General features: G+C 57.7%; 1 protein-coding gene across 4 annotated transcripts in view; it reads right to left on the bottom strand.

Moving 5' to 3' along the window:
* The window catches only part of SVOP (SV2 related protein), a 750499-nt gene that overhangs the window by 116435 nt on the left and 607073 nt on the right, over window positions 1–26991 (bottom strand). For 2 of the 4 annotated variants that reach the window (XM_069619446.1, XM_069619448.1), the window contains one exon: window positions 25244–25317. In XM_069619446.1, the coding sequence (XP_069475547.1) occupies window positions 25244–25317 (74 nt within the window). The remainder of the gene's footprint in view (window positions 1–25243; window positions 25318–26991) is intronic. The other 2 variants (XM_069619445.1, XM_069619447.1) reach the window with 1 other exon arrangement.

Below are 26991 nucleotides of genomic sequence, written 5' to 3'. Positions count from 1 at the left end.
CACCCTCCACCAGGCCCCCACCCATGTCTCCCACCACCCCCACCCACCATGGGCAGCCTCCGCCAGGCCCCCACTCATGTCTCCAACCACCCGCACCCCCCCAGCAGTGTGGGGCACCCTCCACCAGGCTCCCACCCATGTCTACCACCACCCCCACCCCCCAGCCACCATGGGCAGCCCCCACCAGGCCCCCACTCATGTCCCCCACCCCACCACCCCCCAGCAGTGCAGGGGCAGCCCCCACCAGGCTCCCACTCATGTCTCCCACCACCCCCAGCCACCATGGGCAGCCCCCACCAGGCCCCCACTCATGTCCCCCACCCCACCACCCCCCAGCAGTGCAGGGGCACCCTCCACCAGGCTCCCACCCATGTCTACCACCCCCCACCCCCCAGCCACCATGGGCAGCCCCCACCAGGCCCCCACTCATGTCTCCCACCACCCCCACCCCCCCAGCAGTGTGGGGCACCCTCCACCAGGCCCCCACCCATGTCTCCCACCACCCCCACCCCCCAGCCACCATGGGCAGCCTCTGCCAGGCCCCCACTCATGTCTCCCACCCACCCCCACCCTCCCAGCAGTGTGGGGCACCATCCACCAGGCCCCCACTCATGTCTCCCAGCACCCCCACCCCCCATCATCCAGGGGCACCCTCCACCAGGCCCCCACTCATGTCTCCCACCACCCCCACCCCCCAGCATCCAGGGGCACCCTCCACCAGGCCCCCACTCATGTCCCCCTGCACCCCCACCCCACAGCAGTGCAGGGGCACCCTCCACCAGGCCCCCACTCATGTCTCCCACCACCCCCACCCCCCAGCCACCAAGGACAGCCTCCACCAGGCCCCCAATCATGTCTCCCACCACCCCCACCCCCCAGCCACCATGGGCAGCCCCCACCAGGCCCCCAATCATGTCTCCCACCCACCCCCACCCCCCCCAGCAGTGTGGTGCACCCTCCACCAGGCCCCCACCCATGTCTCCCACCACCCCCACCCCCCACCCCCCACGGGCAGCCTCCGCCAGGCCCCCACTCATGTCTCCCACCACCCCCACCCCACCAGCAGTGTGGGGCACCCTCCACTAGGCCCCCACCCATGTCTACCACCACCCCCACCCCCCAGCCACCATGGGCAGCCTCCGCCAGGCCCCCGCTCATGTCTCCCACCCACCCCCACACCCCCAGCAGTGTGGGGCACCCTCCACCAGGCCCCACTCATGTCTGCAACCACCCCCACCCCCCAGCCACCATGGGCAGCCTCCGCCAGGCCCCCACTCATGTCTCCCACCCACCCCCACCCCCCCAGCAGTGTGGGGCACCCTCCACCAGGCCCCCACTCATGTCTCCCACCACCCCCACCCCGAAGCATCCAGGGGCACCCTCCACCAGGCCCCCACTCATGTCCCCCTGCACCCCCACGCCCCAGCATCCAGGGGCACCCTCCACCAGGCCCCCACTCATGTCTCCCACCACCCCCACCCCCCAGTATCCAGGGGCACCCTCCACCAGGCCCCCACTCATGTCTCCCACCACCCCCACCCCCAGCAGTGCAGGGGCAGCCTCCACCAGGCCCCCACACATCTATCCCACCACTCCCACCCCCCAGCACCCAGGGGCACCCTCCACCAGGCCCCCTCTCATGTCTCCCACCACCCCCACCCCCCCAGCAGTGTGGGGCACCCTCCACCAGGCTCCCACACATGTCTGCCACCCCCCACCCCCCAGCCACCATGGGCAGCCTCCGCCAGGCCCCCACTCATTTCTCCCACCCACCCCCACCCCCCCAGCAGTGTGGGGCACCCTCCACCAGGCCCCCACTCATGTCCCCCTGCACCCCCACGCCCCAGCATCCAGGGGCACCCTCCACCAGGCCCCCACTCATGTCTCCCACCACCCCCACCCCCCAGTATCCAGGGGCACCCTCCACCAGGCCCCCACTCATGTCTCCCACCACCCCCACCCCCAGCAGTGCAGGGGCAGCCTCCACCAGGCCCCCACTCATGTCTCCCAGCACCCCCACCCCCCAGTATCCAGGGGCACCCTCCACCAGGCCCCCACTCATGTCTCCCACCACCCCCACCCCCCAGCCACCATGGGCAGCCCCCACCAGGCCCCCACTCATGTCTCCCACCCACCCCCACCCCCCAGCAGTGCAGGGGCACCCTCCACCAGGCTCCCACCCGTGTCTACCACCCCCCACCCTCCAGCCACCATGGGCAGCCCCCACCAGGCCCCCACTCATGTCTCCCACCACCCCCACCCCCAGCAGTGTGGGGCACCCTCCACCAGGCCCCCACCCATGTCTCCCACCACCCCCACCCACCATGGGCAGCCTCTGCCAGGCCCCCACTCATGTCTCCAACCACCCCCACCCCCCCAGCAGTGTGGGGCACCCTCCACCAGGCTCCCACCCATGTCTACCACCACCCCCACCCCCCAGCCACCATGGGCAGCCCCCACCAGGCCCCCACTCATGTCCCCCACCCCACCACCCCCAGCAGTGCAGGGGCAGCCCCCACCAGGCTCCCACTCATGTCTCCCACCACCCCCCACCCACCATGGGCAGCCTCCGCCAGGCCCCCACTCATGTCTCCCACCACCCCACCCCCCAGCCACCATGGGCAGCCCCCACCAGGCCCCCTGGTGGGGGTCATGTCTCCCACCACCCCCACCCCCCCAGCAGTGTGGGGCACCCTCCACCAGGCCCCCACCCATGTCTCCCACCACCCCGACCCCCCAGCCACCATGGGCAGCCTCCGCCAGGCCCCCACTCATGTCTCCCACCCACCCCCACCCTCCCAGCAGTGTGGGGCACCATCCACCAGGCCCCCACTCATGTCTCCCAGCACCCCCACCCCCCAGCATCCAGGGGCACCCTCCACCAGGCCCCCACTCATGTCTCCCACCACCCCCACCCCCCAGCATCCAGGGGCACCCTCCACCAGGCCCCCACTCATGTCCCCCTGCACCCCCACGCCCCAGCAGTGCAGGGGCACCCTCCACCAGGCCCCCACTCATGTCTCCCACCACCCCCACCACCAGCCACCAGGGGCAGCCTCCACCAGGCCCCCACTCATGTCTCCCACCACCCCCACCCCCCAGCCACCATGGGCAGCCCCCACCAGGCCCCCACTCATGTCTCCCACCCACCCCCACCCCCCCAGCAGTGTGGTGCACCCTCCACCAGGCCCCCACCCATGTCTCCCACCACCCCCACCCCCACCCACCATGGGCAGCCTCCGCCAGGCCCCCACTCATGTCTCCCACCACCCCCACTCCCCCAGCAGTGTGGGGCACCCTCCACTAGGCCCCCACCCATGTCTACCACCACCCCCACCCCCCAGCCACCATGGGCAGCCTCCGCCAGGCCCCCACTCATGTCTCCCACCCACCCCCACACCCCCAGCAGTGTGGGGCACCCTCCACCAGGCCCCACTCATGTCTCCCACCACCCCCACCCCCCAGCCACCATGGGCAGCCTCCGCCAGGCCCCCACTCATGTCTAGAACCCACCCCCACCCCCCAGCAGTGTGGGGCACCCTCCACCAGGCCCCCACTCATGTCTGCCACCACCCCCACCCCGAAGCATCCAGGGGCACCCTCCACCAGACCCCCACTCATGTCCCCCTGCACCCCCACCCCCCAGCATCCAGGGGCACCCTCCACCAGGCCCCCACTCATGTCTCCCACCACCCCCACCCCCCAGTATCCAGGGGCACCCTCCACCAGGCCCCCACTCATGTCTCCCACCACCCCCACCCCCCAGCAGTGCAGGGGCAGCCTCCACCAGGCCCCCACACATGTCTCCCACCACCCCCACCCCCCAGCACCCAGGGGCACCCTCCACCAGGCCCCCACTCATGTCTCCCACCACCCCCACCCTCCCCAGCAGTGTGGGGCACCCTCCACCAGGCTCCCACACATGTCTGCCACCCCCCACCCCCCAGCCACCATGGGCAGCCCCCGCCAGGCCCCCACTCATGTCTCCCACCACCCCCACCCCCCCAGCAGTGTGGGGCACCCTCCACCAGGCCCCCACTCATGTCTCCCACCACCCCCACCCCCCAGCATCCAGGGGCACCCTCCACCAGGCCCCCACTCATGTCTCCCACCACCCCCACCCCCCCAGCAGTGTGGGGCACCCTCCACCAGGCCCCCACTCATGTCTCCCACCACCCCCACCCCCCCAGCATCCAGGGGCACCCTCCACCAGGCCCCCACTCATGTCCCCCTGCACCCCCACCCCCCAGCAGTGCAGGGGCACCCTCCACCAGGCCCCCACTCATGTCTCCCACCCCCCCACCCCCCAGCCACCAGGGGCAGCCTCCACCAGGCCCCCACTCATGTCTCCCACCACCCCCACCACCAGCCACCATGGGCAGCCCCCACCAGGCCCCCACTCATGTCTCCCACCCACCCCCACCCCCACCCCCCCCAGCAGTGCAGGGGCACCCTCCACCAGGCTCCCACCAGTGTCTAACACCCCCCCACCCCCCAGCCACCATGGGCAGCCCCCACCAGGCCCCCACTCATGTCTCCCACCACCCCCACCCCCCAGCAGTGTGGGGCACCCTCCACCAGGCCCCCACCCATGTCTTCCACCACCCCCACCCACCATGGGCAGCCTCTGCCAGGCCCCCACTCATGTCTCCAACCACCCCCACCCCCCCAGCAGGGTGGGGCACCTTCAACCAGGCTCCCACCCATGTCTACCACCCCCCCACCCCCCAGCCACCATGGGCAGCCCCCACCAGGCCCCCACTCATATCTCCCACCACCCCCACCCCCCAGCAGTGTGGGGCACCCTCCACCAGGCCCCCACTCATGTCCCCCACCCCACCACCCCCCAGCAGTACAGGGGCAGCCCCCACCAGGCTCCCACTCATGTCTCCCAACACCCCCACCCCCCACCCACCATGGGCAGCCTCCGCCAGGCCCCCACTCATGTCTCCCACCACCCCCACCCCCCCAGCAGTGTGGGGCACCCTCCACCAAGCTCCCACCCATGTCTCCCAGCACCCCCACCCCCCAGCATCCAGGGGCACCCTCCACCAGGCCCCCACTCATGTCTACCACCACCCCCACCCCCCAGCATCCAGGGGCACCCTCCACCAGGCCCCCACTCATGCCCCCCTGCACCCCCACCCCCCAGCTGTGCAGGGGCACCCTCCACCAGGCCCCCACTCATGTCTCCCACCACCCCCACCCACCAGCCACCAGGGGCAGCCTCCACCAGGCCCCCACTCATGTCTCCCACCACCCCCACCCCCCAGCCACCATGGGCAGCCCCCACCAGGCCCCCACTCATGTCTCCCACCCACCCCCACCCCCCCAGCAGTGTGGGGCACCCTCCACCAGGCCCCCACTCATGTCTCCCACCACCCCCACCCCCCAGCATCCAGGGGCACCCTCCACCAGGCCCCCACTCATGTCTCCCACCACCCCCACCCCCCAGCATCCAGGGGCACCCTCCACCAGGCCCCCACTCATCTCCCCCTGCATCCCCACCCCCCAGCAGTGCAGGGGCACCCTCCACCAGGCCCCCACTCATGTCTATCACCACCCCCACCCCCCACCCACCATGGGCAGCCTCCGCCAGGCCCCCACTCATGTCTCCCACCACCCCCACCCCCCCAGCAGTGTGGGGCACCCTGCACCAGGCTCCCACCCATGTCTACCACCACCCCCACCCACCAGCCACCATGGGCAGCCCCCACCAGGCCCCCACTCATGTCTCCCACCCACTCCCACCCCCCAGCAGTGCAGGGGCAGCCCCCACCAGGCTACCACTCATGTCTCCCACCACCCCCAACCCCCACCCACCATGGGCAGCCTCCGCCAGGCCCCCACTCATGTCTCCCACCACCCCCACACCCCCAGCAGTGTGGGGCACCCTCCACCAGGCTCCCACCCATGTCTACCACCACCCCCACCCCCCAGCCACCATGGGCAGCCCCCACCAGGCCCCCACTCATGTCTCCCACCCACCCCCACCCCCCAGCAGTGCAGGGGCAGCCCCCACCAGGCTCCCACCCATGTCTACCACCCGCACATCCCCCAGCCACCATGGGCAGCCCCCGCCAGGCCCCCACTCATGTCTCCCACCACCCCTACCCCCCCAGCAGTGTGGGGCTCCCTCCACCAGGCCCCCACCCATGTCTCGTACCACCGCCCCCCCCACCCACCATGGGCAGCCTCCGCCAGGCCCCCAGTCATGTCTCCCACCACCCCCACCCCCCAGCAGTGTGGGGCACCCTCCACCAGGCCCCCACTCATGTCTCCCACCACCCCCACCCCCAGCATCCAGGGGGACCCTCCACCAGGCCCCCACTCATGTCCCCCTGCACCCACACACCCCAGCATCAAGGGACACCCTCCACCAGGCCCCCACTCATGTCCCCCTGCACCCCCACCCCCCAGCAGTGCAGGGGCACCCTCCACCAGGCCCCCACTCATGTCTCCCACCACCCCCAACCCCCAGCCACCAGGGGCAGCCTCCACCAGGCCCCCACACATGTCTCCCACTCACCCCCACCCCCCCAGCAGTGTGGGGCACCCTCCACCAGGCCCCCACTCATGTCTCCCACCACCCCCACCCCCAGCATCCAGGGGGACCCTCCACCAGGCCCCCACTCATGTCCCCCTGCACCCCCACCCCCCAGCATCCAGGGGCACCCTCCACCAGGCCCCCACTCATGTCCCCCTGCACCCCCACCCCCCAGCAGTGCAGGGGCACCCTCCACCAGGCCCCCGCTCATGCCTCCCACCACCCCCAACCCCCAGCCACCAGGGGCAGCCTCCACCAGGCCCCCACACGTCTCCCACTCACCCCCCAGCAGTGTGGGGCACCCTCCACCAAGCTCCCACCCATGTCTACCACCACCCCCAGCCACCATGGGCAGCCCCCACCAGGCCCCCACTCATGTCTCCCACCCACCCCCACCCCCCAGCAGTGCAGGGGCAGCCCCCCCAGGCTCCCACCCATGTCTACCACCCCCCCACCCCCCAGCCCCCGCCAGGCCCCCACTCATGTCTCCCACCACTCCCACCCCCCCCCAGCAGTGTGGGGCACCCTCCACCAGGCCCCCACCCATGTCACCCACCACCCCCACCCCCAGCCACCATGGGCAGCCTCTGCCAGGCCCCCACTCATGTCTCCCACCCACCCCCACCCTCCCAGCAGTGTGGGGCACCCTCCACCAGGCCCCCACTCATGTCTCCCACCACCCCCACCCCCCAGCATCCAGGGGCACCCTCCACCAGGCCCCCACTCATGTTCCCCTGCCCACAGGCCCTGACAATCCTCAAGCATGTGCCTCATGGCCAGCCACCACAGCCCAAAGACACAACCAAGTATTACATGTGCCCATGATACTACTCCAATGGAAACAATGTAAATCAACACATGTGTCTCACACGCACACAATGGTTGCAAGTGAACCTGAAAACCCATATCATGACATGCATGAAAACAATGAGAAGAAACCACACATTGAAGAATGAAAAAATCCAAATAATGTATTAAAAATAACAGCAATGGCAATCAAAATTAACCAAAATACACAAGTAAAATAATAACAAAATTAAGCTGGCTGTCCCTTTTCAAATTAAAATCAATAAATGATAATCCAAAAAAATATCTTCCAAAGTTCAAGTCGATGAAAAGGAAATGAAGGGAAAAAAGAAATAGAAAACCATTGCTCCATGAAAAAAATATTCATAGTAAAAAAAATATCCAAATCCAAAGTCCAACTATGTACAAACTATTCAGGGTCCATCATCCCAAGAGAAGAAATGAAACCTACCAAAAAACCAAATCTAAAATGGAACTATATACAAAAGGTGGAGCAGTGTCCATCGACTCCAAACAAAAATAAACTATAAAGGAAACCTATCACTAAATAACTATATACAATGGCGGCGGGCCAGTCCAGCGGCTCACTTAGTGGTGTTCCGGGCCAGGGCATCATCGAACTCCTCGTCTATGTCCCGAAGGCGGTCCTGTTCCATGGCCCCGAGGGTCCGCAGGGACGCCGACATGTTCACCTCCAACTCCCTGCGGATTGCCTCGAGGCACTCGGCCCGTCTCAGGGCCCTCCGCATGGAGTTCTCCGCCCTGACCATCGTGAGCCACGCCTCCTCCGCCCGCCGCCGCTCCGCATCTATGGCGGGGCCCAACCGCTGCCACACGGAAGACACTTCCCGTCCAGGGTCCTCCTGCCCTCCGGCCGATGCCTGCCCCTCCAATGTTGAAGGGCCCGAGCTATCGTGGCTCCCACCTACAGCCTCCTGCTGCTGCAGCTGCTGCTGTCCATGTGCCCTGTCCGATGGTGTCTGCACATCCTCCTCCAGCTGGGGTGCAGTCGTTGATGTGGCCACCGCTGCTGGATGTCCGACTCCCGACTGTGGCAGGGATCTGTTGTCCACCAGCCTGGCCGCACGGTCGGAGGCAGCACCACAGGGCACCCAGGTGACACATGGGTGGGAAGATGGCATGGAGGACGACTGGGGCGTAGGGGGTTCTGTGGAGAAGGGGATCGGAACAAGGTCCAGGAAACGGAGGAATCCAGCCCTGGTGAGCTGTCCCAGTGGGTCAACGCGGTCAACGAGCCATGCAAGAAGATGTGCAGACTCATCATGAAAAGACTGCAGGTCAGCTCTCATGGCCCTTTGACGCAACGCCACCCCACCCTGGACAGGCTCAACCTGGTGCAGGATAGCCACATCCGCAGGGAGAGGAAGGCCAGGTGTTGTAAGCCAATCCTCTCCCTGAGAACGGGTCTGGAGGTAGGCATCCCCGCTGGTGCAAGTTGATGCAGTGACAGGAGCAGGGACAGGATTGCACCAGGCACCTCTGCGGCGGCCTGTGCTGCCTCCTGTCCCTGATCCTGCACTGCACCACTAGCACCAGTGGAATCCCCACCTCCAGACCCCGCCACTGTCGCTTGCACGGCCTCCTTCTCCACCAAACCCCCCACCAACCTGGATGACTCTGTGCCATCTTCCTCCGTTGGGCCCTGTGGGGTCCCAGCTGCCCCTTCTGCTGCCGAGGAGTCCAACTCCAACCTCCGCCTCTTGGACCTCCCCTCGGCAGCTGCGGCCTGGGACGTGGCACCGGACTCCTCACTCCCCGACGAGATCACAACCTGGGAGGGGATCCGGGCCTTGCGTCTCCGGCTGGTGGTGCGACCCCTGCCGCTGTGCTCCACAGCACCTTCTCCGCCCTCTTCATCAGTTGACGCTGCAGACAGGGAGAACGAAAACACAGGCATCAGGGCACTGTAAAATGGACTCATACACACATGACAGTTATACATGAGTGGCATTGGTAAACCTCAGACATGGCATCACAATCCCCAACACACTTGTCATTTCAACTTGCACACATGAGCCATACCACAGCCATATTGCAACAGCCAGCACCATCCATTCACATACAACAGCATGAGCAGCCAAAGGTCATCCACACATCACATGCAACATAGGGAGTACACTACACATGCACACACAACACCAAACTTGCATGCATGTGTACACCCCCGCCAACTGTCGCAGTGTTTTGATCGACATCCATGTCACACCTGACAATCATTCCTCCACATCCTGTGCCATGCAAGCCCACACACACAAGCACCATCCATGTGTCACACATGAGACCCCTCGCATGTGTCACCCTCACGGCCCTGTACACCCCCCCTACTTGGCCACATAAAAATACATGTTCAACCTGCACACTCCTGGCACACCACCACACGCACAGCTTACAATCAGTATGCATGTACACTTACCGCTCGACTCCAGACGGGTCTGCTTCTCAAGGAGCTGGATGTGGAGCGCTGGGGATATGCGTTCCAGGACCCTCATCTGATCTTCCGACAAGTGGCCCTGGCGCCCCTTAGCATCCGCTGCCTTCAGGAGGCGCTGGGCCTTGTTGAGGGTCCTGGACCTGAAGTCCTCCCAGCGCTTCCTGACACGTTCGAAGTCGCAGACTGCCACCTCCTCCGCGTTGATGGCAGTCACGATGTCCATCCAGATCCGAGTCCGTCCTTCCTTGTCGGCACGCAACCTTCCGAAGAGGGCATCATACTGCCCCAGGACATTCTCCACCAGGACACCAACTTCGGTGGCAGTGAAGCTGGTGCCCCTCTGCCTCCTTGGCCGGGGGTTGTCACTGGTGCCAGATGTTGCAGTGCCCGACATGGCAACCCCAGAGGCAGGAGTGGGTGGGCAACTGGGTCCTGGGGCTGGGCTGTGGGGCGATGGAAAAGCAGTCGGGAGTCTTCGGTTCCAGCAGGGGTGGTCACAGCAACAGCACCCCTGGCTGATGTGCAGGCAGCAAATGGCAGGGCACGTGGGCAGCAGGCAGTCAGGCAGCAGCAGATGGCAGGTGGGAGCGTGCTCAGGGCTCTGAGGGGGCAGTAATTTGGCCTTCTGGGCAGGAGCGTGGTCTTCCGTGTGTGAACGCGTGGCCAGCTTGATACGGAGTGATTTTGCACGTGAAAATCCAACACGTCTGCGTGTAATTCGAGGAAAGGCCCTTAGCACGTAAACGCGTCAGCACACTGTACATTCATTGGCCCAAAGGCCACCAGCGTATGCGCGTCTATGAAGTCACGTGCACGTTGAATAGGGCACACGTTGGAAATGTTGCATGTTAAAAAAATGAAAGACACGTCCGAGTGTCAAAGCTGTAATTGGTGGAAATGGCCTTAGCGCGTACACGCGGAAGTGACAAAGCGTGTGATTGGTGGAAATGGCCCTACACGCAGAAGTGACAAAGCGTGTAATTGGTGGAAATGGCTCTACATGCAGAAGTGACAAAGCGTGTAATTGGTGGAAATGGCCCTAGCGCGTACACGCCGCGTAAGTGACGCTGGACGTGTGGGCCTGCATAAAAGGTACGTGTAGAACACCATTTCCTTGTACGTGCTTTTCGTGGAGAGCGAGTGGGTGAATTCTGTACTTCTTGTCGTTTCACACGCGATTTACTTCACAGCGTTTCAAGTTCGTACTCCCTGTACCTCTGACAGCTTTTTCTCTTTTTTCTCTTTTTCTGGTTTTCCTGGGCCTGTTCCCTCAAACAGTGTTCCCTTCTACTGTTGTCCTGTCTCCTCAGACAGCGTACAAATCTTCTTTTGGCGGGGGTGTTGCCAACCAAACGCGCTTCTTTTTCACGCTCTTTTTCCTGGCAGATGTTGAGTCACGCACGTATCTAACATCTGTGCTTACCCCGTGTGTAGCCTACCCCTTCAGAGGTCATTCTAGGCTGCATGTGACACGCATACGTTCATTCTTGTGTTACTGGGTGCCACAGCGTAGTGCAGGTTTTTTTTTCCGCACACGTGGTCTAGGAGGGGTTGCGTGCACGTCATCTCCCTTTTTTGGGCTTCCTGTGCGTTGCGTGACCTGTCATCTTTCCCCAGGGGTCACATTCAGCCTTGCTAGAGCACTAGGGTACAATTACCATCTGGTACCCAACCCCTTTGACCCCCAATTGCCCAGGACAATAGTTTACAGCCACTCCCATACGCACATTAACATCAGTGCCATGGTTGGGAGGCAAGGATTCCGTAAGGGTGGCAAAGGTGGACGAGCCACAAGTGGTGGCCGTGGTGGATCCGGTAGGGGACGTGGTCGTTACTTGCAGGGTGACCCTGTCCCCCCATGTGTGGAGGACCAGTCAAGGGCACCCATAATCCCCCCCCCCTGGTTGAGGCTGATGTGGCTGACACCATCCATGCTCAGCCCTTGTTGGACCAGCCCATTGTGGCACCAGACCTGGCTGACTCCATGGCTGACTTCCAGGTCAGCAGGCCTATGACACGTGCGCTGGTGCACGTTGATGTCATCAGGCCACGTGGATCTGGGGCAGCAAGGTCATCTGCTGCCCAAGTAGGCAGGGTGGAGAGGCTGCAGGGACAGCTGCGGCTCCATCCACCCCAGCTCTCACACACCCAGCCAGGACAGTGTCGGTCCTAGTCCATCCTGCTGACATTACCCCTGACACCATTACACTTGAGCCAATGCCTGCACCAACTCCCATGCTGAGTGTGCAATCCCACACTCCTGGTACAGAGTCCACCAGGGCTCCTGCCCCTAGTGTCCAGAGCGGCGCAGGACACTCAGGATCACCACCACCTTCCAAGCGGAAGAGGAAGAATGCTCGTCCGGCACAGGCTGATGCCCCAGACACGGCTACACAGTCCGGCCCGTCGAGGAAGCCCAGCTTCACGGATGCCGAACTGAATGCACTTGTCGAGTATGTGTCCGGACATGATAACGAGATGGTCATTGTTGCAGTATCCAAGACCACACCTGCACAACGCCAGGCACACTGGCAGACCGTTGCGGACATCGTAAGTGCCCTTGTAATCGTGAGGCGCACAGCCAATGATTGCTATAAGCGCTGGAATGACCTAAAGCGCAGGGCAAAGAATAAGCTGGCCTCAAGTCATGCCGCAACTCTAGTGACTGGAGGTGGGTCCCCAGTAGAAGACATGGAACTCACTCCACATGAGTCAGTCACTGGGACCTACGTCACGGAGGAACAGATCCAAGGCATGGGAGATCTGCCTGATTATGAGGCATTGTCCGGTGAGTGCACATGCATGTGTGTGTCATCCATGTGCATGGTGTGTGTGTGAGGGCTTCTGTTTTTGTGCCAGGTGAGGGTGTGTGCGCCTGAGTCGTTTGGGTCACCCATGTGCTTCATGCAATACATTCTGCGCAGCAGCATTTGGCCATAGCAGTATCCCTTCTGCCAACAGTAGACATCTAGGCCAACAGCACGCCAGTTGCCCTTGAAGTGTCACCTTGCCACAACATTGTTGCTTATTTTTCTCTGTTCATTCAGGCAGATTGTTTGCATTCCACCACTTTTACTAGGCATTTCTCAGTCCTGTAGTCACATGTCTGACATGGCTATGGTAAAGTGGAGTGACTTTGTTACCCGGATATCATTTGTTCACACATGTCCCTGTGCAATCGGACCATTTTGGACTGGCAGCTCCAGGTGAAAAATCAGACCTGTTTGAATTAGAAAAGCTATTACATGCGGGAACTGGACTGAATGAATAAGTGCTGCCCTCCTCTCCATCTTCACTCAATAGCAATGGTACATGCCATCTGTGTGATGGCATGTGTATTTCACCTGGCAATCACAGGCCAATGTGTGATGCCACTGCCAGGCAGCATGCAGAAAATGTGTTCATCTTCCATCTTGGTGTCATCAGTGTGTGCCATTTGCCTGCCCTTCATACGCAGTGAGGGTGCATGCATGGGAGGGTTTTAGTCATGTGGGACATGTGTCAATCAAGTACTGGTTCTCTTGCTTCTCAGCCCTCATTGTGTGCGATGGTGCTAATGCCTGTTTCCATTTGTTTTCTTTTATGTCTTTGCAGGGGAAGACGCACCTGATACTGCTGGGGTTGTGGAGATGGTGCAGACCCAGGAGGGGTCCGAGGGCCGACCGACCACCAGTGAGGGACGTGGTGTGGTGGTGGGTGAGAACCCACAACTGCTGCAGGTCGTGCTCTCAAGGGGTGTCTCTGGCTGCACCTCCCTCCTGAGCTGTACTCAGGTGTTGATTTGGATGATGAGACCTACGTGCCGTCGCAGGTGAGTGTTCCTGGGAGGGATTCTGTTCTGTCCCACCCACCTGCACCAGGGTCAGAACCCTCAATGGGGATGTCAGTGTTGGCAGCTACGCCTTTGGTGGTTACGGATGCAGGGTCACACTCCGCGACATCTGATCCTGTTCCTGGGCCAGCAAATCAGAGGGGGAATGCAGTCCTGCAGCCTCAGGAAGTGCCGGCACAGCAAGGCGCAGTTCGCCTTGCCCCAGACAGGTGTGGTGCCCGCCGACGTGGTGGCCGTACGCCACCTGGCAATACCGCATGGGAGCAATCCATTTACGGTATGGCAACCCAACAGGCAGCATCATCAGAGATGATGGCTCAGGCCATGGATAGGGTGGCCACTTCCATTGTCCCCCCCGAAAGGCTGATGGAGCGACTACAGCAGGCAACCGACTCCATCTGCCAGTCACACAGGGAGGACATGTTGGCGTCCAACAGGGACAGGCGGGCGGCACTGGCGACTCTGCGGGAAGCCATCTCCATAGAGTCCCAGGGCCACAGGGAAGCCCTGAGGCAGGAGCTTCTTCACCTCAGGACGACTCTTGTTGAGCTTGAGGCTTCAACAAACCGAAGGACAGAACAGCAGCTGGAGCGTCTCACCCGTACGCTCTCAGCTGAGATGCAGGCAACTAGGGCGGAGGTCTGGGCATCCCGTGAGTTGTTGCATGGGGACCTCCGCACACTCATCCTCCAGAACGAGACCTACCACACCCGCATGCTTGCAGCCATGGAGGAACAGACTAGGGCCTTGCGTGGGCTGCCTCCCATAGTGCAACCACCTCCGGATGCAGCTGCACAGGGTGATAATAGCGACAGCAGTGATACTCCCACAATAGGATAACCGTGTGGGCCATGAGCCCATGGAGGTGTTTTTTTTTTTCCCAAGATCCACACAGGTGGGTTTTGGTGTGCACCCTGTCCTCGGACCTCCTAGGTGGCCTCCCCAACCCCCCTGGCCCATTAATGGCCATTTTTGATTTTTTTTGTTTGGGACAATGTGTTGCCTTCCGTGGCTCCTGTGGGCATACGCTGCATTGTGGCTGGGCACATGCAGGCTTGTCATGTATTTGGTTCAGATGCTTGGGTTTTTGTCACACACACCCCTCCTGCTTCCCGTTTCCATGGGCTTGCAAAGGGTGTGCCCAAGTGACATTGACGTACATGGTGACATTGGACTCCCACTACATGTTTGGGTAGTCTAGTCAATACTGTGTATACATTCCTAGTGATATTGCTGTTGTGTTGTACACTGCATGTTGCATTGATGTGTAACTCATCATCCGTGTCTACCTCCTAATTTGCAGGTCCTTTCCTCATGTCTACACAAGGCCCTCTAGTTTGGAGATGGGGTCCATGTTGGCAGCAGTGCACCTACAACTCTACATGGCGGCAACACTGTACAGTTGGAAGTGGTGGGAGTGCAGGCATTTCCAGGTGGTGAGACTACTAATTCCTTACATTCGTAATGTCATGTTAATGGTAGTTTTGAGGGTCAGTGGCTGATAAGTGTTATTGCTAAATACCTGCTCAAGTGTGTTGTTGGTCCTGCATTACTGTGAGCATTTCAGGTGTCGCGAGTTTCAATTAGGGACACTGTACATTGTGACACTTGTGTCATGTTGTGGGGATTACTTTGTTTACCTGCACATAGCATGACATGGCACGGTGTGTCGTGTGGCGGTGCTGGGGATGGTTTGGGTGACATGGCACTGTCCTCATGTTGCATTTTGCAAGTGGGTATTCATTTTAGCTGCTAGAGTGTGTTTTCTCACAAAACTGCATTGGTTCTGTCTGTGTAGGTAGGGATGCACACATTGTAACACTTCCAGGTGAACAATCTCAGGCTGATATGGTTTTGACGGTTGATTCTCCAGACTTTCAGGATCAGTGTCAGGTTGAGTCATCATTGATTGTCAGATGGTATGTGCCAGGGCAGTGTGCACTCCACAGGGGTGTGATTTCTAGGTGAAGTAATTAGCCACTAGCTGTGTACGGGCTGCCTCCCCCCGTGCCCTTTCCCCTCCCATGCGCAGCGGCCGTGCATGTGGTTGGGGATGTGGGGCCACCACCATGTCCACGGCCAGGCCCCGGCGTGTTGCAACGTTGTGCAGGACACATGCTGCCACTATGATCCTGCACACTACTGGGGGAGCATATAACAGCTGCCCGCCAGAACGGTCAAGGGAGCGAAAGCGTGACTTAAGCACTCCGAATGTGCGCTCCACTATGCCCCGGGTTGCAATGTGGGCTGTGTTATATCTTACCTCGGGTGGCGTGGTGGGGTTCCGAATTGGCGTCATCATGTGGGGGCTGAGAGGGTAGGCACTGTCCCCTGTGGAGCTGGTGATTGGTATCATTGGTGGGGTTGTGACCTTGCTCAGTATCTGACATGCATGCATGTGCAGTGGCATTCATACTCACCAATCAGCCATGTATCGCCATGCCGCCCAGCTTCTAGGTCCCGGCTTAGGGTGGACATTCGGTAAATGAAGCTGTCGTGGGTGGACCCGGGATAGTTGGCATATACTGAGGTGATGATTCCCTTGGCATTACATACTACCTGCACGTTGATGGAATGCCAGTGCTTGCGGTTCCTATAGATGTGCTCAGATGCCCTGGGGGGACGTAGAGCCACATGGGTGCAGTCGATGGCACCTAGCACTTTGGGGAATCGTGCCACACCGTAGTGCCACACCGTAAAAATCCAAGGTGACAGCATGCCTTTCTGCAGGTGTTCTGGGCAGGTATATGTGCCTGCGGACTGATGGGCGTGCAGTGATGATGTTCAAGACCTGGTGTAGGCAGCGTGACTGCGTGGCCTGTGACACCCCACCCACTATGGCACTTGTCCGCTGAAATGATCCAGTGGCTAAGAAGTGCAGTACATTGAGGACCTTCTCCAGGGGGCTGAGTGCTTGGGAGCACAGGGTGGGTGATGTGAGGTCATCCTCCCACTCACTCACCAGGTCCAGTATTATGTGTGGTGGAAACCTGTACCTCCCATACACCTGGACATCAGGCATCCCGAAAAGGCTGGTTCTGGGTGTGAATATTCTGGCCCTGACTATCCTCCTCCTCCTCCTTTGGTAGCCCACGGCCACTGCTGCTAGGAACGGTATATTCATCCTGGCGTCTGAGCTTATTTTGTTTGCGCGCAAATTTATGCGTCGCGGGTCGACGTATGCCTGCTTCCTACTGGCGTACGTGTTTCTTTGCGTGTGTTGTAGGCGAGCGTGTGAAACTTCCCGCGCACCCCTGAAATCCAGTACCCAGGCCAATAGCGTGTGGAAATTCCTGCGCACCCCGGTATACACGTGCGCTGATGTACTCGCGTGTGAAACTTCCCGCGCACCCCTGAAATCCAGTACCCAGGCCAATAGCGTGTGGAAATTCCTGCGCACCCCGGTATACACGTGCGCTAATGTACTCGCGTGTGTAAGTGCCCGCGCACCCCTGAAATACACGTACATAGGCCAATCGCGTGTACGCACACTTTTGTCCAATTACACGCGATGACACTCTGACGTGCAGTCTTTCCATGTGTGCTCCGTCATCACGTGCTATGAGGGAAACACCCGTGCGGGTCACGTCACAGACGCGCTTACGCGCTGAGGGCCTTTGGTCCAATAGAATCGCATATGCGTGCTGACGGGCCTTTCCTCGAATTTCACGCTGACGTGCAGGATTTTCACGTGCCAAACCACTCCGTATCAAGCTGGCCACGCGAAAACACACGGAAGACCACGCTCCTGCCCAGAAGGCCGAATTACTGCCCCCCAGTGCCCCGAGCAGCCTCCCACGTGCCATCTGCTGCTGCTGCCTGCCTGCCTGCCTGCTGCCACCGTGCCCTGCCATTTGGTGCCTGCACATCAGCCATCTGCAGGGGTCCAGTTGCTGTGTCCACCCCTGCTGGAACTGAAGACTCCCGACTGGGATAACATCGCTCCACAGCCCAGCCCCAGGACCCAGTTGCCCACCCACTCCTGCCTCTGGGGTTGACATGTCGGGCACTTCCACATCTGGCACCAGTGGCAACCCCAGGCCAGAGGGGCAGAGGGGCACCAGCTTCACTGCCACCGAAGTTGGTGTCCTGGTGGAGCATGTCCTGGGGCAGTATGATGCCCTCTTTGGATCGTCCCGCGCCAGCAAGGAAGGACGGGAGAGGATCTGGGCCGACTGTGTGGTTGCCATCAACGCGAGGGGGTGGTAACCCGCGACATCCAGAAGATCAAGAAGCGCTGGGAGGACTTGAGGTCCAGGATCCTCATGAAGGCCCGGCGCCTCGTGGAGGGGGGCCGGGGCCGCATGAGTTCCATCCAGATGAGGGTCCTGGAACGCGTACGCCCAGCGCTCCACGCCCAGATCCTTGAGAGGGAGACCCGTCTGGAGTTGAGCGGTAAGTGTCCAAGCATTGCTGTGTGAGACAGGGCATGTTGCGGTGTGCTGGTTGTCTGGTACTTGCCTGTATGTGTGACATAGGCCATGTATGCATGTATGTGTGCAGGGACATCATGGTAATGCATGTGCGACCAGTGATGTGTGAACCACATGGTTGTTGCATGTGTTTAAATGCCACATGGGGAGCCCTATGCAGATATTACACATGAGAGCATGCCAGTCTCTGTTCCTGGACATGGGTGGGGGTGAGGGATGGGTGCTGATGCCAGGTACATATATGGTAGCCATGTCTGTGTGCCTGACCTGCGTGTCTGTGACTTGTGAATGCCATGGATGCATGACAGATGTGTTTGGCAATGCACAGATTCACTGATGCAGCCTAGTTACCCTTGTATCCGCTGTGTTTGGGGTGTATGAGGCCAGATGGATGTGACTAAGGTGAAGTGTGTGCATGTGATAGGCATGACCCATGATGCATGTGAGTTCCATATCATTGTATGTTTCAAGAGTCCATTGGACATGTATGGAAATGTCCATGGCATGCACCATGCCTGTTACTGTGTGTGTTTTGCCTGGACTGACCCATGTGTTGTGGAGGGACATGATGGAAGTGTACTTTGACAGTGGTACTCATCTGCTATTGCTTGCTGTCTAGGGGACTATTGAACAGTACCCTGATGCTTGTGTTCTATGTCTCCCTCTACGCAGCGGCTAGTGAAGAAGAGGGCGGAGACGGCGCTGTGGAGCAAGGTGGCGGGGATGCCCCCATGGCTGCAGCGGAAGGGGTGGGTGAGCCCCAACAGGGGCCTGCTACGGCGGAAGACGGTGAGGAGCAATCCAGGTTGGTGGTTTCCACAGAGGAGGAGGAGGCCGCCACTGAGGCACACATGGGGCCTGGTGGGGGCATCCCTGCTGGTGCAAGTGGTGCAGTCCAGGGGCAGGAGGCAGCACAGGTCACCGTGGAGGGGCCTGTGCATGTCGCTGTCCCTGACCCTCTGAGTGCACCACCATGCACAGCAGGGATGCCCCGTCCCAGGCCCGTCCGCAGGTAGAGGGGATGTCCATGTCACCTGACTCCCCTCCACCTGCGGACGAGGGGACCCGTGTCCGTATGGAGAAGGTCCTGATTGGGGTCGCGATGCGCGCGGGTGCAATTCGTGATGACGTGCGTGCTTCCCGGGAGGAGCACGCACATCATCACGAAGAGCACCGTGCCGACGTGGCCCAATTGGGATCTTCCATGTTCGGGGGTTTCCTGCATGTGTCGGCCAATCTGGAGGCCCTCTCCTCCTCTGTGGAGGCTATACGCCGGTCGTTCTCCTTGCCGTCTTCCGGCCCAGATGCCACCAGGGCCCCCTGTGGACCTGCCCTGACCAATGCAGCCAGCTCGGTGGGGATCCCATCCCTGCCACAGTCGGGAGTCGGAGGTCCAGCAGGGGTGGACACCACAGCAACTGTACCCCAGCAGATGGAGGATGTGCCGGCATCATCAGGCAGGGCACGTGCACGACGGCGTCGGTGGATTCCATCAGCCTGGATGCTATCGTGCTGGCAGAGGCAGTTGCGTCGAAGGCAGCAGCAGAGTCAACGTGGGAGGCATCATGGCTCGGGGCCATCAACATCGGAGGGGCAGGCATCGGCCGGAGGGCAGGAGGATCCAGGACAGGAAGTGTCTTCCGTGTGGCTGCGGTTGGGCCAGCAGATAGGTGCAGAGCGGCGGCGGGCGGAAGAGGCGCGGCTCACGATGGTCAGGGCGGAGAACTCCATGCGCAGGGCCCTGAGGCGGGCCGAGTGCCTCGAGGCAATCCGCAGGGGGTTGGAGGAACAGATGGCATCGTCCCTGCGGACCATCGGGGCCATGGAACAGGACCGCCTCCGGGACATAGACAAGGAGTTTGATGATGCCCTGGCCCGGAACACCACGGAGTGAGCCGCTGGACTTGCCCGCCGCCTTTGTATATAGTTCTTTAGTTTTAGGTTTCATTTGTTTCTTCTTATGATCTGGAGTCGACGGACACTGCTCCACTTTTTGTATATAGTTGCATTTTAGTTAGGGTTTTTTGTAGGTTTCCTTTGTTCAGTTGGGCTCATGGACCCTTGGATGTTTTGTACATAGTTCTTCATTGGATTGTTTTTTTTTTATTTTTGATTTATTCTCCATGGAGCAATGGTCTTTGCATTTATTTTTATCTCTCGGATTGATTTTATTTTTAATGTGACTTTGAACAACATTTTTTTGGATTTGGATTTGTAGTTTTGATTTTTTTGGACGGACATGCAGCTTATCTTTTTTTCATTGCCATTGTAGTTTGTTTCATTTCATTAGCATTCAATTATTTTTAATACAATTATGTTTTCATACTTCACTGTGTGGTATCATCTCATTGGTTTCATGCATGTCATGTTGGGTGTTTTCCCATTCATTTGCAACCATTGTGTGTGACGGACATGGGTTCATTTGCTTTATGAACATTGGGGGTGTAACATGTAATTTCCATTTCCATGTGGGTGAATGGGTTACTTGGTAGGGCCTTTTGGCTGTGGAGGCTGACCATAACGCACATGATTGGGGATTGTGAGGACCTGGGTGCAGGGGGACATGAGTGGGGGCCTGGTGGAGGGTGCCCCTGCACTGCTGGGGGGTGGGGGTGCAGGGGGACACGAGTGGGGGCCTGGTGGAGGCTGCCCCTGGATGCTGGGGGGTGGTGGTGGTAGGAGACATGAGTGGGGGCCTGGTGGAGGCTGCCCCTGGATGCTGGGGGGTGGGGGCGGTGGGAGACATGAGTGGGGGCCTGGTGGAGGGTGCCCCTGCACTGCTGGGGGGTGTGGGTGCATGGGGACATGAGTGGGGGCCTGGTGGAGGCTGCCCCATGACTGCTGGGGGGTGGGGGTGCAAGGGGACATGAGTGGGGGCCTGGTGGAGGCTGCCCCTGGTGGCTGGGGGGTGGGGGTGGTAGGAGACATGAGTGGGGGCCTGGTGGAGGGTGCCCCTGCACTGCTGGGGTGTGGGGGTGCAGGGGGACATGAGTGGGGGCCTGGTGGAGGCTGCCCCTGGATGCTGGGGGGTTGTGGTGGTAGGAGACATGAGTGGGGGCCTGGTGGAGGCTGCCCCTGGATGCTGGGGGGTGGGGGTGGTGGGAGACATGAGTGGGGGCCTGGTGGAGGGTGCCCCTGCACTGCTGGGGGGTGTGGGTGCAAGGGGACATGAGTGGGGGCCTGGTGGAGGCTGCCCCATGACTGCTGGGGGGTGGGGGTGCAAGGGGACATGAGTGGGGGCCTGGTGGAGGCTGCCCCTGGTTGCTGGGGGGTGGGGGTGGTGGGAGACATGAGTGGGGGCCTGGTGGAGGGTGCCCCTGCACTGCTGGGGTGTGGGGGTGCAGGGGGACATGAGTGGGGGCCTGGTGGAGGGTGCCCCTGGATGCTGGGGGGTGAGGGTGGTGGGAGACATGAGTGGGGGCCTGGTGGAGGCTGCCCCTGCACTGCTGGGGGGTGGGGGTGGTGGGATACATGAGTGGGGGCCTGGTGGAGGCTGCCCCTGGTGGCTGGGGGGTGGTGGGAGACATGAGTGGGGGCCTGGTGGAGGCTGCCCCTGGATGCTGGGGGGTGGGGGTGGTGGGAGACATGAGTGGGGGCCTGGTGGAGGTGCCCCTGCACTGCTGGGGGGTGGGGGTGGTGGGAGACATGAGTTGGACATGAGTGGGGGCCTGGTGGGGGCTGCCCATGGTGGCTGGAGGGTGGGGGTGGTGGTAGACATGGGTGGGAGCCTGGTGGAAGGTGCCCCACACTGCTGGGGGGTGGGGGTGCAGGGGGACATGAGTGGGGGCCTGGTGGAGGCTGCCCCTGGATGCTGGGGGGTGGGGGTGGTGGGAGACATGAGTGGGGGCCTGGTGGAGGCTGCCCCTGGATGCTGGGGGGTGGGGGTGGTGGGAGACATGAGTGGGGGCCTGGTGGAGGCTGCCCCTGCACTGCTGGGGGGTGGGGGTGCTGGGTGACATGAGCAGGTGTGCAGGGTAGTCCCCTGTGGTGTCGGCTGCCTGCAGGGGCCGTGGAGGGTGTACAGGGAATACCTGGGAGCACACAGCCAAATCGCGTGTAGAATTTCCCGCGTACCCCTGTCATACACGTACCCAGCCAAATTGCGTGTGGAAATTCACGCGCACGTACCCTGCCAAATCGCGGGTGGGACTTCCCGCGCACCCCTGAGATCCACGTATCCAGCCAAGTCGCGTGTGGAAATTCCTGCGCACGTACCCGGCCAAATCGCGTGTGGTACTTCCCGCGCACCCCTGAAATCCACATACCCTGCCAAATCGCGTGTGAGACTTCCCGCGCACCCCTGAGATCCACGTACCCAGACAAATCGCGTGTGGAAATTCCCACGCACGTACCCGGCCAAATCGCGTGTGGAACTTCCCGCGCACCCCTGAAATCCACGTACCCTGCCAAATCGCGTGTGAGACTTCCCGCACACCCCTGAGATCCACATACCCAGACAAATCGCGTGTGGAAATTCCCGCGCACGTACCCGGCCAAATCGCGTGTGGAACTTCCTGCGCACCCCTGAAATCCACGTGCCCTGCCACTTGCGCCGCGCTAATTATTCCATGAATCGGCCAGTATGTCTTTAGCCTGCTTCAACACAGCCAACTAAGATAGAACGAAAGAAAGAAAAAAAGACACAAACAAACGGAGGGAAAAAGGAAAGAAAGGATGAAAAAACAAACAGTGAGAAAAAAATGCAATCAAGGTCATATATAGGAAGAAAGAATGGTAAGATGGAAAAAGAAAAAAAAGGACAGGAGAAAGAAAAGAAAGAAAGGAAGAACAAAAGAAAAAAGAAAGAGAGAAGGAAGGAAAGAGAAAGAAAGAAACAAAGAGAAAGAAATAAAGAAAGTTCATCTTCAAATACAGATATTCATCATCCAGGATTGTAATCATGCAGACCACTTGGTCTATGTTAACATTGCCTGGAGAATCTTGACTCATTCCTAGTCACTGGAGGGAGTAAACATAAGGAACTATTGCTAATGGGAGACTGGAACATTTGGCTAGACGATATGTCCAAACCAGACTCCAAGGAATTATGGGAACGTATGAGCACCCGTGGAATACACGCCTTGGAAATCCAACCCTCCCATAAAAAAGGACACAGTTTGTATGTATTAATTGCGAGGAGTTCTTATGCTTCCCTGAAGGAATCCATCCCAGTTCAATGATCCGATCATTTTGTCCAGTGTTTCTTATTGACCTTTCCAAAGGGAATCAGTGTCAATACTAAAGCCAGTTCGGTAATTCACTCACGAAGAATCAAGGATCTAGATAGAATCATGGGTGATGACATTAAAAGCGCCCTTTCCTCCATTGACCCTTCACTCCTGTGTGAACAATATTTCGCAGCTGCAACTGCGTTAATTGATGACATCTGTATGGAGACTGCTCCTTCTAAACGAAAGAAATTAAAAATCTCTAAACCTTGGTTTATGCAGAATGTAATTCCCTTAAGCAGGCAAGTCAGTAGGACTGGCCGCAAATGGCAGAAGAAACCAACTTCTGAGAATATTAATAAGGCCAAGAGGGCATTGCAGAATTATAAGTCCAGTCCAGTTGGACAAGTTCCAGTTTGGGTTTAGACCTAAGTTCGGAACAGAAACTGCCCTCTTGTCTGTACAAAATTATCTTTTGAAGACTGCGGACCAAGGTGAGCTTTCTCTTCTTGTTATGTTAGATCTTTCCGCAGCCGTCGATACAGTGAACCATTCCATCCTACTAGATCGACTTCAAGGGTCTCAAAGAAGTCAGTCAGTTGGTTTAAATAATTTCTGACAGATAATCATCAACCGGTTAGACTGAGCACATTTTTGTCAGATCTTATCAAGTTGAACTGTGGAGTTCCCCAGTGGTCTTCACTTTCACCTCTACTGTTCAAGTCATATATGCGTCCTCTACTGCAAATTTTGGGACAACATGGGTTGAATTTCCATTCCTAATCTGACGTCGCCAAGTTTTTCATCAGGATTGCTAATTTGGATGAAACACTTGACAAGTTAGGGAGTGTTTGGAGGAGGTTGGACAAGGTTGGCTGTTGGATGTCCAACAACCAGCTCCAATTAAATGCAGCTAAAACCAAATTGATTTTATTTGGCCCGAAACATCTTCTTATGGCTGCGAAGAAGTTGTCGGTTCCAGTTCTTCTGGGAACCAATCGAAAATGTGTCTCTAAGGTTAAAAATCTAGGCTGCCTTTGGCAGGAGGATTTGGGCAGTGAAAGTCAGGTTGAAGCAAAAGTCCAGGCAGTACATTATATGTTGCGGCCCTAACCAGTTGTGGGTGTCCTGATAAATGCATACCTGGACTACTGCAACAGCCAACTGACCGGTCTTCCTGCCAAGCAAATGCTGAGACTTCAAAAAGCCCAAAATGCAGCAATTAGGGTGATTTTTAAACTAGGAAAAACGGCCAATGTTTCTCCATCTCGTCGAGACTTACATTGACTCGCGGTTGAAGACCACATTAGATTTAAGGTGGCCTGCCTTGTTTTTAAATGTTTGAATGGGCTGGCCCCTATACATTTGAGTGAACTGATTCTGCCTTATAAACCTATGAGATCTTTGCGATCTAGTGACTGCCATCTGTTGGTAATTCCTCACTCAGCTTATTCATCAAGAGGAGACAGAAGGTTTGCAGTCTTCGGCCCAATGCTTTGGAATTCACTCCCAATTGATTTTAGGGCCATTAAATCCCTATGCCAGTTTCGCAGAGCTCTAAAAACCTTTTTGTTTAAGAAGCCTCTTCATAGATGCATTGCTGTGTTGCATTCGATTTGTGGGCTTATGTTGCTTTTGCATGTTTATGATTTCATCTTCGCCGCTATACTGTTTGGTCCGTCACGTGCGCGTTACAAATGCAAAAATCAAATCAAAATTGACGGTCGGTGCTGGTCAGTTGATGCATACTCTCATAACAGGGTAGGTGTTGAAAAATGTTGGTATATTCTAAAGGGCTTGCGCTATGTGTCAGATTCCATGGTGGACTGACCGCATAATATTAGGAATGGGACAAGGACATGGGACGAATTGCTAATGGGCTACGTTTGCAAACATTTAAGGTAAGAACTATTAAGATGCCCAGTCACCTACATGGGTATTTACCAGAACCAACATTTTGGAAACATTCTGGCCATTCCCACTTACATTTCCTTTAATACTTACCATATAAACCAAAGCAGAAGAGTTGTTCTTCTAAATTGGGGGGTGAAAAGGTCTCGCATTTTGCCCCGGTCTTCCTATCCCAAAGGAAAGAAAAGTATAATCGGCTTACAATATCATTTCTACTGCAAACACACCTTCATTCAATACCAGGATCACTATTCAAACATTTAGTAATTTCCACAAATTATCAAGCAAGGAGTCTAATTAGGATGTTCTATTATAGTCAACAATGTTTCCTGATTTGTGAACAGGCAATCTCGGGTGAAAACTATTACAATCACAAGCATTATATTAACATAATCACCCAACAATACCCCTCTCCCCCCACATCACATAATCTTCCACACACTCAATATCAATTATGTATATTTCCCCAAATCCTTAAAAACGTGTCCTGTATCTGGCTTCTCACATACAAAAACATCTTCTGATGCAAGACATATTTCACATTATGACTTAATTTCAGAATTCTCTGGGATGCATCTAAAGTCTATGCTAGTGCAATACTCACTTGTTGCTGAACTCTATTAGGGTTACAGTCTTATCCAAATACAATGTTCCTTCAAATATCTTGCTGTTAATCCCATTCTTTTTAAAATAATGTTTTTTATTGTATACATATCAGATGATACATACAAACTTAATAAGGCAACATACGCACTTCCTTAATAGTGGCCTAGGTATTGACAAGGACTGAGTATAAGAATCCAGTCCCACAAAACATGTCCTCAAAACCCAATACAAGTGGTCAAACAGCTCAAAAGATTGATATTAGCATTGCCAAGAGCAGATCATACATCAGTCCTCTCTGGATTGTCCTCATTAGCTTCACCTGAACCCAAACATATTCCAGATCCTACATCGGAATTTCTATTAATCATATATTGACAGTAAGGAATCCAGATATCTCTTGGTCTGGAAGCAAACATATCTTCAATGCCATAACGATATGTGATACCTTGGATCCTTTGCTTGGGGGGGAGGAATGAGTAAACAAGGATGACATGTGAGGAGGATGAATGTGCCTGGGGGGGAGGAATGAGGAAACAAGGATGACATGTGAGGAGGATTCAATTCAACACTACAGCTAAGTCAACGCCTAGTCTATAATACTGAATGAAAACCCTTATTGACATAACTTTATGTCCAGTTCATGCGTTCTGGATGACTACCCCTATATAACACCCCTCTCTTGGAATCCTCCTGACCCCACTGAGCCAAGAAGTAGTTCTGTTTTGCAAGTTTAAAGGTTTATTTGATAACTTAAACAATATATATTATATCACGCTTTATAATAAATTAATAATTGAATATCACACTTAATCTGGTATGATAAAGATTAACAACAGAGAATCTGGCACTAGCACACTTCTTGATAATCACTAAGGAGTTGACATGAAATGGATAAGATAGCAACAATACTTTTATGGTTTCAAATGGATGCAATGTGGAATGAAATGCAGTACAGAAAATAACTTGATAGGATTTCAGCAAAACAATGTAATCACTTTCTTGTACAATTCACCCCCCCCTTTTATGCAATGCAAGGAAATGGAAGGAAGGCACACAATTCTCAGAAATGCAATTAAATGTGATTCAGTTAACCCCAGCAACTTAGACTACAGATGTTGAAAACACAGGCAAAATGCTTTGATATGTGCTGGCAATGGAGTGAAAATATGTTAAAATGCTTTTAATTCCCTCTAGAAGTTCAGGGTGAGTGGTATCTAGTTAATATTAGTCCAGGC

Source organism: Ambystoma mexicanum, chromosome 10 (genome assembly GCF_040938575.1).
Source record: "Ambystoma mexicanum isolate Mex_15411 chromosome 10, UKY_AmexF1_1, whole genome shotgun sequence".
Taxonomy (NCBI): domain Eukaryota; kingdom Metazoa; phylum Chordata; class Amphibia; order Caudata; family Ambystomatidae; genus Ambystoma; species Ambystoma mexicanum.
The sequence above is the reverse complement of the archived record's forward strand: the minus strand, read 5'-3'. Positions and strand labels throughout refer to the sequence as shown.